At 33.9% G+C, this 21,740-nt stretch overlaps 1 protein-coding gene across 1 annotated transcript in view; it reads right to left on the bottom strand.

Annotated features, from left to right (window-relative positions):
* The window catches only part of LOC149802750 (uncharacterized), a 248,263-nt gene that overhangs the window by 42,547 nt on the left and 183,976 nt on the right, over nt 1-21,740 (bottom strand). Inside the window, exons 39-43 of the mRNA XM_089953826.1 lie at nt 15,144-15,286; nt 13,921-14,133; nt 9,213-9,452; nt 4,271-4,356; nt 178-346 (exon numbers count right to left, since the gene is read on the bottom strand). Coding sequence (XP_089809952.1) covers nt 178-346; nt 4,271-4,356; nt 9,213-9,452; nt 13,921-14,133; nt 15,144-15,286 — 851 coding nt within the window. The remainder of the gene's footprint in view (nt 1-177; nt 347-4,270; nt 4,357-9,212; nt 9,453-13,920; nt 14,134-15,143; nt 15,287-21,740) is intronic.

The raw sequence follows: 21,740 nt of genomic DNA, 5'->3' as shown, positions 1-21,740 counted from the left end.
TCTGTCTGTAGCACTCTGTGTTACAGATACAATCTGTATTAGGTATCTCTGTACTACTCTATGTTGCAGATATGGTCTGTATTAGGTACCTCTGTTACATACTCTATATTATAGATACAATCTGTATTAGGTACCTCTATAGTACTCTGTGTTACAGATACAATCCATATTAGTTACCTCTGTCTACAGCACACTGGAACCGGACTTCATAGTCTGCACAGGGGTTAGTAGAATTACCCATACAGATGACACCACTTGCAGAACAACCTGGATAGGATTGACTGTTATTCTTGTTGCGACACTCCATGTTCACGGGATCGGTCCCACCACACAAAGACAAACCATACTAAAACAGATATACAAATAGAAATCTTGAATAGAACATTAAGTTTCCACAATCCTCTGACTCTTTTTACTCAAACTACCATACTGATTCCCACATGACCATCACAAGTTTTGTAGTCTCCATCTTAAATGGTGTGCAGACATTACATTATATTGTAAACAAGGCATGTAGATCTAGACATACAAAACTTCATCCCTAAACATGCTCAGGATGCAATGTTTTCTTAACAAATTTTAACCATAGGGTAGGGGAAATTTTAAAGTGGGTACAGGTTTGATAACATCAATTGTTTGTTTATGCTCCAGCAACCATTCAGGATCATGAACTTTTGATAAAAAAGATGAAACTGTTAATGGCCACCATCATCAGCAAATGCAGTTTAGGTACCAGGTATATAAAAATATTACAGATTTCATCAACGAGACTAGTCCACTTTGAATAATTACATCTATATTGCATTCTTTTGGCATGTCAAGAATCAAACATACCAGTACTTTTTGTTCCAATAATATCATTAATTAGTAATACCATTAATTAGTAATACCATTAATTAGTAATACTATTATTTAGTAATACCATTAATTAGTAATACCATTAATTAGTAATATCATTAATTAGTAATACCATTAATAAGTAATACTATTATTTAGTAATACCATTAATTAGTTTTATTATTATCATCATCATTAATATTATTAGTATTATAGCTTTGCTGTTGTGGAATTGCTTGATTTGGCTTTGATCTTTTATTTGACCAAAAAAACAAAAATACTAGTCCTTGCTAACAAAATAAAAAAAATCTTTGTTTCTGTTTGAATTGGATCAATCTACATTAGCATTTATAATCTAAGCCAAATATCAATAACCATCACCGGTCATGTTTGGAAAAAAAATGGGTTGAGAACAACATGCTGGTCTAGGTCAGGCTTTTGGCAACTTCTTCTAGGGTGCAGCCGAATAAGTTTTCTTTAAGACCACACACTATGATATAAATTAATGGATACAATTAGATCACTGGATCCTGCCCATGGACATATCGTGCCCACCCATGGTCTAGGTGGTAGTTGTATATGATGGTGGACTGACATAATTTGCAAATATCTCAAAGGACTCTTTGCTAGGATGCTTTCTATCTAATTCGGTCAAAATTCTGCTCATTATTTCTTCAGAATTCAATTAACAGTCTGTCTATATGAAACGCCTTCATGCTCACATGAAGTCTATGATTTCATGGGAAGTTCTTAGGTTTTCTAATTTTATCAATAGTTGCCAATCTGGCTAATGGATTCACATCAACTGAAACAAAATGAAAGGTGTTGATGCCAGAATACTCCCTGCAAAATCTGTGGGAAAAATTATGTGGGTTGTTCATCAGTTGTAAATAACAATTGTGAATGGACAATACTGACCAGTCCTAGCACTTACCTCTTAATGCTAAGCACGAAGCAAGGCAACTGTTAGTACTGTTTTTGTCTTTGGTATTACTCAGTTGAGATTCAAACCTGTGACCTCCCACATCCATAGAGTTACAGTTTAATTTGGAATTAATTAGATCACAAGGATAAATTTTACAATTTTTCATTTATTATAATATTTTTGGCAATTCTAATTTACATTAAAGGGTGCAAATGGGTGTGTGTGGAGACTGGATATATGGCTATAATTTGGTTATAAAACCTTAGGTATTGTGCACTTTGATATGTAGACTAGGATCAGATAAAGGGTCTGCAACTAATACAATCAGAGTATACATTTAACTCCAGAATAGTTCATCTTGGAATACTTTCTCTAAAGTCAGCTAGGGCTGTTTATATTAGCTAGGGTCAAGCCTATGGCATGAAGTCAGCATGAAGCATTAGATTAGAGTTAAAGCAAATGTGTAAAAGAAAAACCCTCTCCCTTGTGACTTTTCCCCTTAGTGCAGTTATACCAGAATGGGTGCTACAACATTATTATCGTAAAGTATGTCACAGTGAAAACTAAGTATATATCTGCCTTTCTGAAGAGAATGGATTTAAAGAAAGCCCTGATGATTACAAGAACAAGATCCTGTCCCCAAGTTTTCACTGCTGTTAAAATGGAGATGGAAAAGTTACGCCAGACATGTAAGAGGTGATCTATGAAGTTTAAATGTACAAGGATATATTAATAAAATCATAAAAAATGTAAACAGAGCATGATATATTTTTAATGACTATCTGCATGATGATTTTGAAAAGCTCACCAAACAAGGAGTAGCATTTCTTGAATAGATAACCAATATGAATGTATTCTCAAATTAAAACATTGGACTGGTATAGAAAGTAAATATCTTTGTAAGCTCTATTTGCCATAGAAAATAGAAATGAACTCATGTAACATAGATATGCCTACCACAGTACCTGAAAGCAGACATAAACACAAAACCTAATCAAAGTAGGACAGACAACGAAACACATGGATAATATCTGTAATACTGTAAGCTTCTTACCACTGTCCTGACAAGTCATAATACAAATTAAATAATTTTTTAGAAAATATAAAATCCAAGATCCTAAGATGTAACCAAAGATGTCAGTAAATAATAAAGGTAAATTCTGGTTAAAACTACATTTAAGATTCAACTACATTTGCACTACACCAAAAAGCATGCTGCCTGCTCACCTAATTCTTATACTTATTCACATGTGCAATACACAGTTAGCCTGCTGAGGGTAACACATCACAATATATAAAATATAGTTATTAATAAGTAAAGTTAACTACTGAATAACATTTATTCCTAATTCCAACTACACTGGTCAAAAAGGACATTATGAATAGGCGATGATATATTTTGTCTAGCATGGCTGAATCAGATTTGTAACTTTTTTTCTCCCTAACTCGTGTTAGTAAAGTATAAAATGTAGGTTGCATCCAGCAATCAAGTTTCATGGTTGGAAATTGTCAACAGAACCTAAGAAGTGAACTGTTACACAAAATTTGCAAGTCACTGGGTAAAAATTATAGGTCACAAAGACCTCTTCTGGCACAAAGGATGAAGAATTGATCAACATGCATCCATCCCCCAAGTTTTTAATGATTCTAGGTAGGATAAAATGCATATAATATGCCACAAACTCAAGTGGCAGGGCTCAGCAACCTATGGCACTCATGCTACCAGGTGGCACATGAGAGGTTTTGTGTGGCACATGAAGGGCGACCAAACATCTCGATTTTAACAGTGTTACTCTCTTACTGCACTCATTTATTTTGTAATTAAATGCCGACCCCTATCATGTGGTAATAAACTAAATGCAAAAATTTATACCAAGCCGGTAAAATAATATGTATAGTTGATAATGTGCTACTTTTGTTGTGGGCATGTGGTAGTAATAGAGATGCATATCATGGTCAATTTCATGACAATAGCATGAAGAGTACAAAATTAAACTTAAGGCAGTACAGTTTAAAATGTGGCTTTTTTGACCTACTGAAATGTGGAGTATTTGTAATAAAGACGTACTCCCAAGTTTCATGGTTCTATATAAGATAGTATGCACTATACATGCCACAAACCAAAAGCTAAATGCAACAGCCTAAGTCAGTTAAATGTGAATTAGACAACAGTGACATTTTCAGACATGGCTATGGTCACAAGCAAATGTATACAGTTGCCTTTTTAATGATTACAGTAGAAATAGTAAAAACATCAAAATGAAACAATGTAGTGAAATGTGAAATACAAATCAAGGTGATTCTCCTTTTAAGGTAATGGTACTGTACCAGTACTCATCAAAGGACATACTCTCACCATGTTCCATGATTTCATGTATGGAGGTAAAATAAAGAAAAATAAAACACCAATCTGAATAAAAACTGCAAAAACCAAACATAAGCCAGCAAAATGTTAAATGTAGGTCAATACATTTTTTATTATAAATAATATATGATAAAATTACTTACCCCAGTTTGTAACCCACTCAAAGTTTCCATGTCACTGAAGTCTGAATCAGGATCATCAACATCATACCATGGGGTAAAGTAGTCATCTGTAATTGAAGACATAAACAGAATCACTTGACATCTATTGAAAACCAATGTCAATACAACATCATACCATGGGGTAAAGTAGTCATCTGTGATTGAAGACATAAGCAGAATCACTTGACATCTATTGAAAACCAATGTCAATACAACATCATACCATGGAGTAAAGTAGTCATCTGTAATTGAAGACATAAACAAAATCACTTGACATCTGTTGAAAACCAATGTCAATACAACATCATACCATGGAGTAAAGTAGTCATCTGTAATTGAAGACATAAATAAAATCACTTGACATCTGTTGAAAACCAATGTCAATACAAAATCATACCATGGGGTAAAGTAGTCACCTGTAATTGAAGACATAAACAGAATCACTTGACATCTGTTGAAAACCAATGTCAATACAACATCATACCATGGGGTAAAGTAGTCATCTGTGATTGAAGACAGAAACTAAAGCTATCAAACATCACCAAAAAGACTTGCATTTGACATCTGTTTAAAACCAGATGTTAAAGCAATTTTTGACATGACCTGCATCTTTAAGAATATTTCCTATTAAGGCTTTCCAACCATTTTAAAGTATGCATGGACAAACAGTGTCTATGTATGTACAAATAAACTTTAATAGCACATCTGCACCATCCTGGCTAAACCATCATGAGTGCCTTCCCTAAAAGGCAAACAAAACAAAGATAAAGGCAAACACTGAAATTCTGATTTCACATTATATATATCCTATTTTTCTTTCTGGTCCATCCATAATGCAAAAAACTTGCCAAGAAAAATGTTTACATAATTTAAAACAATGAAGGCATATTGTTGGTTCTTTTCTCTGCCACTAGTTTATTTTTAGTGCTGCAAGTGGTCCATTAGATCTTCAAAATTGTGTGTAAATGAGGCAAAAATGCATTCACAACACAAAACACAAACCCTTGTTATTGATGAATGATACTTCTTGAAATGAATCCACCCATCAAGTTTCATGACTGTAGATAAAAGTTTCATAGAACAGGAAGTATTTTGACAACAACAATAATGCCTTCAGAAACATCATACCAATGTAAAGTCTATGCTCTACAGGTAAACCAAGAATTTTATGTGTAAGGTAATGTTGACAACAATAATAATGCCTTCAGAAACATCATACCAATATAAAATCTATGCTCTACAGGTAAACCAAGAATTCTATGTAAGGTAATGTTGACAACAACTGTAATGCCTTCAGAAACATCATACCAATGTAAAGTCTATGTTTACAGGTAAACCAAGAATTCCATGTAAGGTAAATTCCATGTAAGGTAATGTAGCACATGCTCTGCTAATCCATGATCCAAGTGAGTTGATACTCAAAAGCATGACAAAAATAGGTCATTGTGATGTATTTTTCATATGTAAATACAAGTGTTCAAAGTGAAATCACTTATACTTGCAAAACTGTGTGATTTATAGAGCCTAAAGACCAAATATAATCATGCAAGCATGACCGGTTGGTCTCTAGTAACTACATTTGCTTGTGATGAATCGTGAACCACAGAATGAGGATAACCACTGCCATCAGTTTTTTTACGACTAAATATAGCATGATAATTGCACTCTGTAATGTAACTGGGTGTGAAGACATAAACTGATCTCCACAGAATGCAGAAAAGCACTGTGTTCACAAGATTGTCTCTGATTTTTATTGGGCCCAATACTATTTTAAAAATAAAGCAAGATAAGGGCAGGTACCATTATTTGGTAGTACCATTGAGACAAAGAGATCATGTGCACAAAACTTGGCACTACTATATGAAATAATTAGGCAGATTCCACCTGGAACTTAAGCTGACTCCAGGCGGAATCTGCCTAAAATGTTAAAAATCTATACATCTAGAGTCTGTCTAACTGGCCGAGTGGTCTAAAGTGCTCTCTGTCACGGATCACTGCCATCTCACCTATGTCTGCACGGGTTCGACACTCAGGCTCGGCCAATGTAGATATGTAAGAAAGCTTGCTGGTAGCTTCTCGTGGGTCATATGTTCTTTCCGGGGTTTTCCCAGGTTCTTCTTCCACCATTAATACTGGCCGCCATGTATAGCCTATCTTGTGCTGAAAAATGGCGTTAAAGCCTATAACAACAACATTTCTAAGATAGACTTTTGTCAAAATTCCTGCTATACAATACATCTTTGGGCATAATTTAATATCGTTTTCCATTTTAAAACAGAATTTCACTTTTCTCCTGACCTGAAGCTGATTTTCCTCAATATGAGCCCCTTTTTTAATATCGTCTCTAAAACTTTTTTTATAATAGTGCTCTATCCAGTCCCATTCCGCAAGAAGCTTTCTAATAAGTATTTGTTCTGTTTATTGTTTAACAGATGATCACTGTAAAGAAGTTTCTGATTGGTGAAAATTTTGTACTTGCCAATGAATCGTCGCATAACAGAAACCGATGTGAATGAGTATTCTTGCTAAACATGGCAACTGGAATTTTCGAGCGAGATAATAGATTGAATAACCATTTGAAAAATGTGCGGTAATGAGAATAACTTAATGGGAATGTAATTGGTCAATCTGTATGAAAACTGAATGCCAGGACTAGAATTTTGCTTTTTGTGCCATACAGAGCTTTACAGTAGTGGCTAATGTGCTAAATAGGATAATGAATTGAACTTGAGGATGATTTCAAAGTTATATAGCTCCAAACTTATTAGCTTCAGAATTTAAGAATGGAACAACGTATAGATCACTACTGGGAATTGTTGCCAGATACCCATGTAGTCATATCTTTGCAGAATTTTCTTCAGGCATTATTGTGTATACTATCAAAATATTCTAGGTATGTTAGAACTCAGTGTAAAATAAGAGTAATTATATCATGATAAACGTTTGTCACAGCTGCTTAAGGAACAAGGACTAATTCAAAAGACCACAACAGCATCATAGTTTGCACAATCAAAAATCAAGTCTACAGTACAAGTGATATAAAACCAGCTCCTAGCATTTCTTCTTTTCGTAATCATTGTCTCAAATGGATGCTTTTCTGTAATTTTGCATTATTTTCATGGTTGACTTTTTCAATGCAGATTAATATTTTATATTTTATATATGTTTATGTGTTCACAGATGCCTGTGCATATGTTCCAGGCTTGATACTTTGATTTTTAAAATCACTTAATTATTTAGTGTCAAGCCAGATTCTTCACATACATTCTACGTAACAGAAGGCCTCAAGAAAGATTAGTTCTGTAAATAATTGTAAATAATTGAGTTCCCTCTCTAAATAAAGTCTTTATCATTATTATTATTATTATTGTTATTATTATTATTATTAATGCCCATATCTCCTGCCTTGGATGTCACATAATTACAACATCTGTACATTTCTTTTCATGCACACTAAAATATCACTTTGGTTATTAAAGTCCTCTTTAATTCGTATCCATTATTTATTTGAAACCTTCTGAATGTCTGAAAAACTACTGAAACTTCAGCAAAATACTATATAATGATCAAAATTTTAGTGAAATCTCAAGAAAATTTATTCAAATTTTTTTGTCAAAAATATTTCAGTGAAAATTAAGTGAGATTTCACCACAATTTCAATAAAAGTTTTGCTCGAAATATTTGTGAAATGTCACCAAACTTTAAAGTGAAATGAAAAAGACTTAAGTGATGCCATCATGGAATAGGTGTTGTATGCAAGAAAGAAAATGAGGAGAAGAAAAACCTAAATCTTATTGATAATATCTGTGAAAATAAAATTTATGATCCATTTTACAAATTATTGTGAATATTTATCATTGATTCCCAACAACTGATCATTCCACTGTCACATGTATTTATGTTTAGAAGTTGGGTCCAGTTTATAATTGTTCTGCCTTTTTTAATTATTTTTTCCAGTTAAATGATGTACATGTATTATTTTGTTGGCCAAAATGTAAGTTGATGGAATGTGTAAAATGTTGAAATCAATTTTTTATTTGCTGTAATTTACCCACAAATCTGTAATCCAATGCATTTAATAAACTATCTAAAGAATGGATTAAATTGTGTTTGGTTCTGGTCTTAATTTCACTAGATGGAATTTTTTTCCATGCTGAAGGCATTTTGCTTGCAGCTCTAGGAGGAGTTTATTTCTAGGTGAAATTTCCGCAAGGTGGACTAACATTTTGACATTTTCATTATTGGATGGGGTTTCTGCAGGTATCTCCATCTAATAAGGCAGAAGTAAAGATTCCGCCTAATAACAGACAAAGAAATTTACATATTTTGAGCTATATTCCACCCTGAATCTGCCTAAAAGTGATAATAAAAGGAATCTAGGCTAAATAAGCAGAATAAACAGATTCTGCCTAGTAGACAAAATAAACAAATTCCACCTTTAGGCAGAATAAACAGAGTCCTCCTAGTAATAGACAGAGTAATATGCATATTTCGTGCCATATTCCACCCTGAATCCACCTAAAATTTATAATAAGTGGAATCTAGGCTTTAGGTGAAATTGGCTTTAAAATATCACTTGGAATCTGGTTAAAGTCAGGGCAGAAGTTTTCATACAGGCATCGTCATTTGCTATAGTTAATATTGAGTGAGCTGCAAACAGCTGCAGAGCTATATGCCAAACATTTACATTGACACCTATGGCTAAATAACAAAAACACAGAAATTGGGAAATATGTCTTGCTTAAATGTCCAGTCCAGTCAAAGATATTAAGAACAAAATCTGGACCTGATACTGAATGAAGTGCAGTTTATGTCTGGCTCTAATTTACAATGTTTTAGAGTATAAATATAAGACAATACAATTATTCTCCACTTAGCTAAAAAAAAATAATCACAACCTCATGCATGATGATCTTATATGTACCTGTAGGTTTGAAGCAGGTTTTGAGGTAGGTATTATAATTTGAATTTGTTTGTAGACTACCCTCAGTGTACAAGCTGACCAGCAGAGTGCAATTGCCATCTTTAAGAGAAAAGCCTTGACATGCTTGGTGTGCATCACAGGTCATTCTACAGCTTGTGGCATTAGATGATAGAGTTGCTGGTAAGCTGGAAATATCTGGTACAATCTTTCCAAGATATAACTTGTAATCGCAGGCAGTACCTGTCAATTAGAGATAAATGAAAATACACATTTTAATTGAAAAGTTAAATATACCATTAAAGTTTCATGAAATGCTATGTCTCGCTTTTTTCAGTGTTAACAGTTTGCACATTAACTTAAATATTGACATGCACAACAATTTGTATTCAAGTTAATTCCAAGGCAAATGTCAATATCAGTGGTATGTCTTGCATATTTTTCCCATGTGTGTGAGACAAGGCAAGACAATAAAATGATTTTCAAGTTTAAAGTTTCTTGCCAGTAATGCTCTGGAGGACAAAAATGTATATAAACTAAAAGGACGAATAAAAACTACCTATGATAGTGCTGCCAAATTGTAAAGCTTTGTTTTGTTAAAATAATGCAATACTTAAATAATGCAGTATTAATTATGATTCTCATCTATTTATCAACCTACAAATTAAGCTAAAAAGAACTGCACTTGGCATTGTCCTGGCAGATAGGTCACAAGATCACTTAAAATAAGCCAGGCATGAAAGTGGAGTATCTGTGGACTCTTGTGTAGAATGCAGCCCATGCTGAGATGGAAGGTCTCTGAGGTATGGTCCTGGGCTGGTCTATAATAGGAGTCTAGAAAGTTGCTGAACCATGACCATTGGGGCCACAAATGGGCTATCAAGAGATAAGCAGTCTAAGTCCTGACTTTTAGAGCACCTGCAGAATAATTATGAAAGATGGAAAGGCATAAGCCAATTGGCAATTCCACTTCAGGCTGAATGCATACACTGCCCAGGTTTTCAGAGCTGGAACATAGGGAACCACACAAGTTGAGTTTGTTGCAGTTTTACACAAAATCTGAACAGGGAGTCCACACAGATTGATGCCTTTCCGAGACAGACTGTCCACTAGATTTTCTTCTTGCTGGGGGATAAACAAATATGGATAATAACGCCCACCAAGGTAATCCTCTTAGATAGTAATTCCCAGTAAAGAATGTTCCGAACCTCAAACAAAGAGCCTGGGAAATTGTGCCACCTCATTGTCTGAGGTATGACCAATGCTAGGAATACTGCTTTGATGCTGAGATTGTTTATGTGCAGGATAGATTCCTCAAGGGATCACAAACCCCAAAGAGCTATACCCTCCACTCCCAAGTGAGTACCCCAACTTCAATCTGACAGGTCCGTGAACAGATAGGAGTGGGGTTCAGAAGCTTGCATGGGGTCTTTGTCGAAAACCAGTCCCAATTTTCACACCAACTGAAATGATGGTGAAAGCTGGTCCAAAAGAAATATGAGTCTATGCTCTTGAAATATGTAACAGAAAAGAGTGAAGTCAACAAGCTTTGTAAAATTTAACAAATAATTTATTTCCCTAGAATACAAAGTGAAAAATGAGAAATAAGAACTTACAGTATTGCAAATTGATTCCAAAAATAATCCAAAAATTAAAGACACAGGTCCTAGTAATAAGTCCTGAATAAAATTCAAGTACCAAAGACATCCAAAACTGAATGTGATGATGTGTCTGTTCTGGTCTATGAAGTATTGAGGTGTCAACAGTCTCTTGTTAAATCACAGAAATATTATTCCAGGTTTTAATTCAGTATAAATTCCAATGAATGTCTTTATCCAAGAATTTTGTCAGAGCATTTTTGTATTTCCAGAGAAAAGAATCACTTGAATTCAATAATTTTATGAAAATAAACTTCAGCCTAAACTGGGCACAACATAATACAACTTAAAGTGCCAGATGTTAAAGCATGACCGATAAATTCCTCAGAGTCACAAGATAATATAGTTCTCTGCTTGACCTCAAGGTCACAATTAACATTTCCTGAAAACAATCATTACCTAATGAAAAATAACCTTCTTGAATGATCTAATGAGCCTTGTTTATTTAAAACACAATACCCTATAAAGTTCACTTGGGAATCTCCAAAACCCTGACCCTGATCAACATATTTACTCATTGTTTGTTTATCTGAATAATAATTCAGTAAATGAGCTCCTACACATAGAATCTTTTATTAATTGTTTACCTAAAAGAAATAAAAATAATTTTAAAAAGACAATCAGGTCAAACAGAAATAATTTTACATTACAATAACATGTAATGGAATGAAATTGTTTTTTAACTAACAAAACATATTAAGTTAAGCATATATAACATGGGTCTGTAATGGAGTTCAATGTCCCCAAATGAGACACTGATTAGCCAACATCCACTTCATGGTTTTTAGTGCTTACAAAAGAGCCAGGATATTGTCCACTCTGACCAATGGAATATAAAATTATCCCATTTGTGAGGAAATTCTTCCCCATGTTTATGAAAACCCAATTTGGAAGATTCTCTGATTTCTCTACATTGTGCAATTGGTACTAAGGGCAAGCAGCAGAACATAATGACACAGGAACTCTAAGAGACCATTGTAAACCAATCATTTGTCAAAATAATGGATGATAACAATGTCCAGTGATCTTAGGTGGATGACAACAACTCATATTACCCTGGTAAAGACTGGTCATGAGGGTTAGGCCAAACAGTGGAGTGCAAAAATAGAAGACCTTCCCATCCAAGAAGAACTGGAGATACTTCCTGTGAGAAGGGAAAATGTGAAGCTATACATCCTGGAGGTCAATAAAGACTGCTCAGTCATCCAAGCATATGTAAATATGACTGAGATTGTTGTATGTATCTTGAAAGGTTCATCATGTAGAAACTTGTTTAAGGTGGAAAGCTCTATGATAAACTGAAACTTTCCTCCTCCTAGAAGCTTGGAGCTCCAGGAGTAGAAGGACAGACACTAGCCACTCATTAACCTCTCTACTGCATGCTTCTGTAGAAGGGGCTACACCTCTTAATTTAAAAACATCCAATATGATGGAACTCCATGAGAATCCTTAACAGAGGAGAATACTCCTGGAACTGAAACAAGTATCCTCCTTTTATGATAACAACGACACACCCATGATCTGTTAAGATCTAACATACTCCTGAAAAATGAGATCTAGTCAAGTGCCTATGGAAGTAAATTGAAGAGAACTGTACTTCAATAGAAAGGACAAGTCCCTAGAGAGGCCCCTCACATCCTTAGGATTGTGGAAGGAACCACAAAACTTCTTCCCTTGGTCTCTAAAGCAACCCCTTTAGGCAGCTGATTAGCTATAAGGAGAATTAAAATGGGATTGTTTCCTGGACTGAAGCTGAATGTTCTTTAAAGAATTGGCTAATGGCCTTTGGGTACCATCAAGTAAACTAACACAACCTGGCTGGTTTTTACTGGTGCTGAATATTCTCTTTGTTATGCTGTTTATTTGAGTCTTTTCTGCATCAAATATTTAGGCAAGAACTCTTGAACTCTCCCCATAGTTCCTAAGGTGAATAACTTGTACTTGTTGCTAACTATACTGCAATTTAATCATGCCGATAAAACTTTTGTAAATGCCTTGTTTATAAAAAAGTGATAGATGTACAGTCATGATTTTTCAGTTTTCACTTCATTTTGTTCAAGGTTCAATTCTCTTTCTGTGTGAATCCACAAACTTTATATTTAGCCTATATTGACCATATTGTTATGATCTTGACAATTACCTCCAGTCATAGAGAACTCAACAGGTATGTGAAGCCCAAAACTTTATCACAACACTATTAACCCCATTTCCTGTAAATGTCTGCCTTTGTAGATACTGATGTAATATTAATTGTTACAGTAGTGGTACATGATATAAATGTACTTTAGCCAAAACTTCTCTCAAAACCTGACATTGGGAAACAGATACACAGATACAATCAGAATACTTACCTTACTGTAGGAACTGAATAAAGATTTTGCACACATTGGATAAAATGTGGCCACTTGTAAGGGGTAAATTTAATAATTTCTGCCTAAAATGCTGGCTGCATGCTGGATCAGAGGAGTGGCCACTCATGAGTAGTACATCTGTATACAAACTCTTCAGTGCTAAGAAAACTGGCCATGGAAAGGAAAGGCCTACTGGTGAGAGAGGCCATATAAGGTGACCACTGTAATGGTTTTTAAAACAATGTCTGAATTGTCCTGTCTGCTTACTGGAAATCCTAATATAACACTAAACTTCTTTTAAGACAATTTCATATCATTTTTCGAAAATAATTTGAGTCGACATACATATATAAAAATTCTGCAATCTTCCAGAGAAAAGAATTCTGTAATAGTTTGTTGTAATATATTATTATTTTCTTATGTAATTTTTATTACCAGGTAAAATATGCTGCAGGTCTATTAGGATACATTGCATTCCTTTAGTTTCTATGTACTATGTAGTATTTGAAAAAATATGCAAATTTATAATCATTCTTATCAGTTACCCTTCTTGTTCAATATTTTGCATATAACTTACAAAAAGAGTAGAGTTTATTATACAGGTTAAAATGACCTTGCTTTTACTACCCTTCATAACATATCTATAGATGAATAAAATATTACCAAGATTAACCTTGATCAATATTTTTGCATATTACTTACCAAAATAATACCCTGGGTTGCAGATACACCTATATGTATCTGTGTAGTAATCATCCACACAGGTCCCACTGCCACAATTCACATTCTGGCATGGGGATCGACGTGTCTCACAGTTACTGCCATTGTACAATGGGTTTCTACAGCTACAGCGATAGCCATTGACAAGATCCACACATGTCGCCCCATACAAGCATGGGTTGGATTCACATTCATCTTAAATATAAGAAGAATAGTATATAGTGCTGATGAAAAAATATATTGAATCTTTCCTCACAACTGTTGCTTTCCCTACACATTCCTCAGTTTTAATTTTCCATGATACAACCTAGTAGTCTATTCAAACAGATATGGTTAAAATGTCAAGAGTTACCAGTTATTTTTTAAGCTAGAAGGCCTCAATGTAGATTAGCTCTGTAACTAAATGAGTTACCCTAAATAAAGTCTTTATTATGACTATAATGATTATGGTTATTATTATTATTACTATTATTATTAACCGCACTAAATGCAAAGACATTAGTAAGTAATTGCTAAATTACAAATATTTCTGCTCTAAGCATAAGAAATGCTGGAGTATTCCTGGTGTATGGAATGCTTATGTGAACCTAATTTAATTTAAACTGGGAATGGCACTAGCATGCTTTAATATTAGATTTGTATGCTAGATTAATTACAGATGGATACACCTGTAAGCAAACAGAAATAAACAATGCCTCTTACATTGTGTTATGTCAGGTAAAAGAACTAAATGATGCCAAAGACTAGAAAAAACATGTTTTTTCCTCATTTTTATTTGATAACTGTATAAAAATTGAAGTTGTCTGGTCAGTCAAGCATTCTGAAAAGTCAACAGTTGCTGTTCCTCACCAAACATGGATTGACCGCCCTAGTATACTTAGTAAAGGCACTTAACTTTTCCTTTGCATGGTGTAGGCTATAATGTTAAAAGCAATGCTAAAAACCAAGCAATGCAACAACAACAACAGGACTCCACTGCTAATGTAGCACTCCACAACTATTGTAGCACTCCACTACTTTGTAGGAATTCAGATCTGTGCAAGTAATTCACTATATTCATTAAATGTTTTGTTTTCTGGAATGCTCTCTTAGAATGAAACTTTTGTGAGCAAAATAGAATGTTAATGATATTTGGGAATTCAAAACAGCATAATTAGTTTAAGTCAGGTACCATTATGAAAGTGGTTTCATTACATGATACTCACTTATGTTAGTCTCACAGTCTCTGCCGGTGTAACCAGACTGACAGATACATTTGCGCCGCAGGTTTAGGCCACCACTCACGTCAATACACTGACCCCCATTCTGACATGTCTGATTCAGGCAGACACTCTGCTGCTGAGAACAACTATAATAAAAAGCAAATCACCTGACGAAACGCTGAAATCAGATGCAATTCTATTCACTGTATGGCTTGTAGCTATGGGTGCAATAATTCATTCAACAGGATTTTAAACAGGAAATGGGATGTATCCAACAATAATGTTCAAGAACTCTATAAATACTGAAGTAAAATGCTGGCAACCAAATTCATGCAAGAGTTCAGTAATTCATAGTTGCACACTACCTTTGTTTGAAATCCTGAATGATCCTGGTGCAAAGCCAGAACTGGAACTGATGTGGAATCCTCTAAATAATTACATTGTCAATTAGGTATTCTCTACTAATTAAAAATATTTTAACCCTGTAAATAATCAATTCCATGAAATATTTCAAAATCCCACAAGATATTTCAAAACTCATCTCTGATCTCATCAATATCAAGCTGCACAAAATTTAATTTAAGTTAAATTTAATTTTTCTGTAAAGTTATACTTAGGAGTAACGACAATTAGGGGCCAAATTTCTGTAAATGATACTGTGAAACATTGTTAATCAAAGGTGTCATCAAGATGTTTATAGAATTTGTATCAAATACAACAATCCATAATAAAGTCAGGTTGTAGAAAACAAAGTCTGGATGATGGCACTCAAACGTCAAATTTTAAAGAAATTCATTTATCCATAGCAAAGTTATGCTATGGAAACCAAAGCAAGTTAGTTGGACAAGCAATCAAGGGCAATAACTCCTGTAAATTACATCTTGGAATACAGGAATTGGGGCCTATGAAACTTTGATTTTCTGTCTAATTATGTTGAAAACAATGTTGACCAATCATAAACATCAATTTAATGACCATCAATATGGCATTATTTGCAATGTTTTCCCCACACCACATACATATACATATCAACTAATATGCACAGCATGCATGGTACATACATAGCCATCATACAAATATGAATAGTTTTTATTTCACCGATTCCAGATACCATGTACATTATTTATCCTATCACTTTCATGTCAGGACACACATAAACTATATATCAAGCATGCATGGTAGTGATACTGCTATCATATAAATATGAACAACTGCTATTTCACCGATCCCATGGTGTACATTATATCTGCCGTACCTTTCATGTAACCAGGGTTAGATTTCTGTCCATATATTAGCTGGAAAATTCATATACTGTTGGACTTTAAAAATGCGACAATTACATCTTGTGATAATTCTCCTGTATTTTTATCACACCTAGGAAATTTAAACTTTTGTCTTTCAAGTCTTAATGATATAAAACTTTTCTGAGAATACTTTAAAGTTGGGTTATGAATGTACAGATATATCAAGATATATTCATTACATCACAAGAGTGTTTCTAATTATTCTTGTTGATATCCTTGAACACTTGTCATGTTTTTTAAAGTCCTTCAGTATAGCATCATCAGGCATGGTCAAAGTGGATAAATAAGACCATAACATGGGACTTCACTACATATAAAGTATCATTTCACAAAATGATGTGAATCAGAGGTCTACTCTAGAACTGAAATTTCAGGGATAATTCTCACCTCCAATTGATAAACAGGGAACTTAAATGGGGACTTATCTGAATGTAAGATGAGTTATTTACAAAATAAAGGTTAGGGCTTGAAAATAGTATGTGATTTTCATGCATTCTGTCTGCATTTTTTTACACGATGTTTTAGACATTAGAAGTGTCTGCCACAAATGCAGGAAGTGGCATATTGTATGACTGCATTTAACACGTTTCAAACACTCCTGCATTTCTAAATAACCAAAGACTTGACTTGCTTTTATTGTATAATTTCAAAGATTCTGTATTACTCCATGGCATTGGCGATTGTGACAAGACAAAGTCTTATTACAGCACAAGATCCAGTCTTTATGACATAAGTTCTGCAGGTATGTGCTGTGATAAATTAAGGTCTGGAATCATATAGATGGTGGCATACAGGAACAGATAATACCTGATGATGCTTGTTTTGACTTATCCTGTGTAAATTGTAAGGGCTGTTCATTTCTGATCTGTAATGTTCATCATTTCTTGCAGTCTTCCTTTGACGAAAATTCACATTTATTGTTACCTTAAGGAATTTAAGATTTTCTATTATTTGTCTTTAGAATTATTTATCTGGATGATTTGTCGACACAAATCAATGTTTTACAGCTGGTGAATCTGCCATTCTATTAGGGACCTGACCTCAGTTTTGTTAGGTTTTTGTTGTGATGATTAACTGTTTCAGCTCATTCTTTGATTCTGTACTTTTCCAATGATCTCAAAGGATTCTGGGTCTTGGTACTTATTACTGAATTAAAAATATCAATTGTTATTCTGTACTGTGATTTAGATAAATCAATATTTATGAACTTTCAAATCCAAGAATTATGTCTTCGACAACAGAGTCACGAGGATTCATACATTATCATAAGTAACTTTTTTGCCTCAGTTGTGTCCATGTATTTTTAATTACTTTACTTTGGATTGCTAATGTCCATCATGATGATGATCCAATATAATGATTCAGTCATTTTCATCCATATCATCTATTTTTCTAAGAACTGAATTTTGATGCAAACTTGTGATGATCATTCATTTGTATTTCTGCTTTTACTTCCATACATTAAACATAAACAAATCCATCTGCAAATAACATAAACCCTAATTTGCCATTACATAATGCTAAATATGCCAGCAGATTTGGGTCTTGACTGTTTATTTAGGACTTGTCAATACAACTAGTGACCCTGATCTGCAGGCGCATTATGCAATGGCACATCAGAATCAAAGCTGTCTGTAGTTGGATTCAGCTTGCACACAAGTATATATAGGGTATTTATTTCCAATAATGTTAAATCCAAGGTCATGCAATACCATAATCATTTATCACTGTGCTCATTCATGCATGCAAATAGTTCATAAAAGCAGAGACAGTGAGAACTGAACAACCCTTACATTTTGACATATTTGTTTACCTGTCTGAACTTGCTTTTGCAATCGCTTACCTAAAATCATCGATGTCCAACTCAGAAATCCTATTACAACCAAGGAGAGAAACCACAAAATTGATTTATATGGGGTAAAATATTTACTGATACTTAAACCTGATCCAACTGTATTCTAATCCCCGTTTATAGATCAGGGCTGAAACATGTTTGTTCTATGTGAACAACATCATACTCATTAGAACATCATCTCTCACAAAATCAAATACTTACTTTTCAAAATTTACAAAAATACTTAATGTTTATGAGTATATTGTGAAAATTTTGTTAAAAATGTGAAAAAAATATTGAAGGCATGGCCTTGTGAATTACTGTATGTTGTATAATGAAATCTATTAAGATATCAGAGTTCTCTCTGATGCACAACTCAGACAATCAGTAGAAAGACAATCTACAAGGTTGAACATGTGACAGGCAACCTGACTGATCAGTGATTTATGTGGAGCCTGATAATCTCTAGCTGACTGATAGCTAGTTGCTGAATTAGCTTGTATTACCCTATTTGCATTTTAACATGAATTGCTTAGATGGGTGTAATGCTGATGAGACAGAAGGTAAGCAACAAAAGTTGTAAGTATGACAAACAGGAGGCCCAAGTTGGCTTGACATCACTTACCTAGATTGCATTGATGACAATTGACCATTTAACTACACAGATCTATCTCACAAACTTTAGGTCATGATTTTACCTATTTCACTATATATCCTGATACAATTATGTTTTACAAAGAATGGCATAATTAATATGCAGTCACCTGCTCATAATCAGATCCTGATGATATAAACCCATTTAACAAGTTTTATATATAACGGATGAGAAATATAGTCCCTAGATCTAGAAAGGTAACAAACTCAACCAATCAGATGCAATGTATCTCATTAGTATACTGTAAATATTCTAATAGTTGTCACAGGGGCAGTTTAATTTTCTAAAGGTGGGGGGAGGGTACCATTAGCATATAAATAGACTTGGACCCCAGCAACATAACATTTATGCAAAATAGATCTCTGTGATGTCTTTGAAGTGGAACCATTTCAAATTTATTACACACATGTACTGTTATTTGTGTCTGTGTTGAATTTTTTAAAATATCATACATCACTGTTGTACTGAAAAAAGTGTGTAAATTAAACTGTTTTTATTTTTCTAATAGTCACTGGATTACTTGTGTAATGTTTTAAATATTTAGATGTACCATATTAGATATCTGTGGATCTATAAGCCTCACTATGGTAGGATTTTTTGAACAAAATGGGGGTGGACATTCATTAGAAGGTGGTTTTCTATTAGGATAACTGTGGTAGTCTACATTTGTAATTTCCTCAAAATCTAATCAAAAATATAACTTCAAGAGTGGCAGAAAGCTCAGCCTTTCAGTTGCAAGATTACCTCTTCAATATAGCTTCTGTTCAGTGACTTTCAAGATCTTGATGATACAAACCCATATTTGAATTTTCATCAAAATCAGATCTGAATTATGGCTTCTGTAGTGGTCGTAAGCTCAGCCAGTGAGATGCAAGATCACCTCGTTAATATGCATGGATCTTGTTTAGTATTGAAATTGTCCAGGATATTGGTATAGGTATGAATTTCATGTCTGATCAAAAGTGGATTACAAATAAGGCATCCAGAATGGTAACAAGCTCTACCTATCAGATGCAAGATCACCCCATTAATATGCAAGGATCTCGCTCATCATCAAACCCATCTCAAGTCTTAATGATATAAGCATATCTTATATGCTAGATCAAAATCAGATCAGGAATATGACCTCCTGATTGGTAATAATTAAAAGATTAACCAACCTGAAGCAAGATCACCTCATTAGCATACATGGACCTTGCTCATTATGAAACCTGTCCAAGATTTGGATTATATAACTCCATATTCAAAGATTGACAGAAATAGGATCAGAAATATGGAATCCAGAGTGTTAAAAATCAATTGTTGACAATCACATGCAAGAAACCCAAATCACAATGCACTATGCTTAATTGATGATGCACAATGGATGCAGAGCTATTACAACCATAAAATCACATAATTAACAATGATCTTTCTATGTAAATAACAAGACCCTTTACTTTCATAAGGAATCATCCACTGTATTAAGAAAATCCATCAAGGGGTTGATGAAATATGTGCAACTGAAAAGCTTGAACCAAAACCTTAACAAACAATTAATGTATGTATGTGTGTGAGTATGTATGTGAATATGTATGTATGTATGTATGTATGTATGTATGTATGTATGTATGTATATGTATGTATGTATATGTATGTATGTATGTATATGTATGTATGTATATGTATGTATGTATGCATCCATGTAATGAATACATGTGTATAAGTTTAATTGCACATCAGCATAACAATGGCTATAAGATGCCAATTAAAGGGGAAGTTCTAAAAATGTAAATATAAGAATTACACAGAAGTTACACAGTACAATACTTTATATACCTCTTTCACTTTTATAACTTGCAAGTGATGGGGTCCATACAAATTTAATGCAGCACAGGCTTGCACACTAGGTATTTAGCAGTTGGGGGAACTAGCAACATTCACCGATATATGTGAATTATAATTACTACTTCCTACACAAATATTCATCCAATGGACTTTAATATTTAAGGATATCAGTTGGAGAAAGTCAGTTAAAGTTAAAAAAAATGACAAGAGACCTTTAGTATTAAAAGCTTAACTTGGTTATGTTTCTGTCTTAAAGGCAGACAACAAGTTTCTATTTTAAATAAACGTTCAAATAAGAAACTGATAAAGTCAGGTGTTCCACAAGGATCAGTTCTTGGACCATTACTCTTTCTGCTGTACATCAATGACATACCAGATATCACACTGAGTTATCCACCACCATGTTCACAGATGATGTGACATTATATACCATTGGACCAACACGCCATGAGATTAGCACTAAAATAAAGATTTGGCAAAATAAATAACTGGCATGAAGATCAATGCAGCCAAATCAAAAGCCATGATCATAGGTAGTTGGACCTGAGTAAAAGCTGAGAACAATGATTTCAAGATAATGATAAAAGGAATGGATATACAACAATCCGAAAATGAAAAACTACTTGGCATTATGATAGACCAAATCTTGTCCTGGAAAATACAAGTTGATAAGGTCATTAAAAAGTTAATTCACTCCTTATCACTTGAACAGAATAAAATCTTATCTCCATCAAGAACAGAGAAAGACATTCTACAATGCATATGTCATGTCACACCTAGAATAGTGTTGTTCTGTCTGGAGTACCAGTAATAGTGGTATAGAAAGTCAGGAAAGATTACTGAAATTTCAAAAAAAAGAGCAGCCAGAGTTACTGGTGATGCTAATTTCGATGCACCATCAACAAATCTTTTTAAAACCCTAAAGTGGCTTCCATTTCAGCAGAGAACTCAATTTCAGAAGGGTTTACTAGTCTATAAAT

The sequence above is a fragment of the Sinohyriopsis cumingii genome, chromosome 3, assembly GCF_028554795.1.
Source record: "Sinohyriopsis cumingii isolate HCF-2022 chromosome 3, ASM2855479v2, whole genome shotgun sequence".
Taxonomy (NCBI): domain Eukaryota; kingdom Metazoa; phylum Mollusca; class Bivalvia; order Unionida; family Unionidae; genus Sinohyriopsis; species Sinohyriopsis cumingii.
The sequence above is the reverse complement of the archived record's forward strand: the minus strand, read 5'-3'. Positions and strand labels throughout refer to the sequence as shown.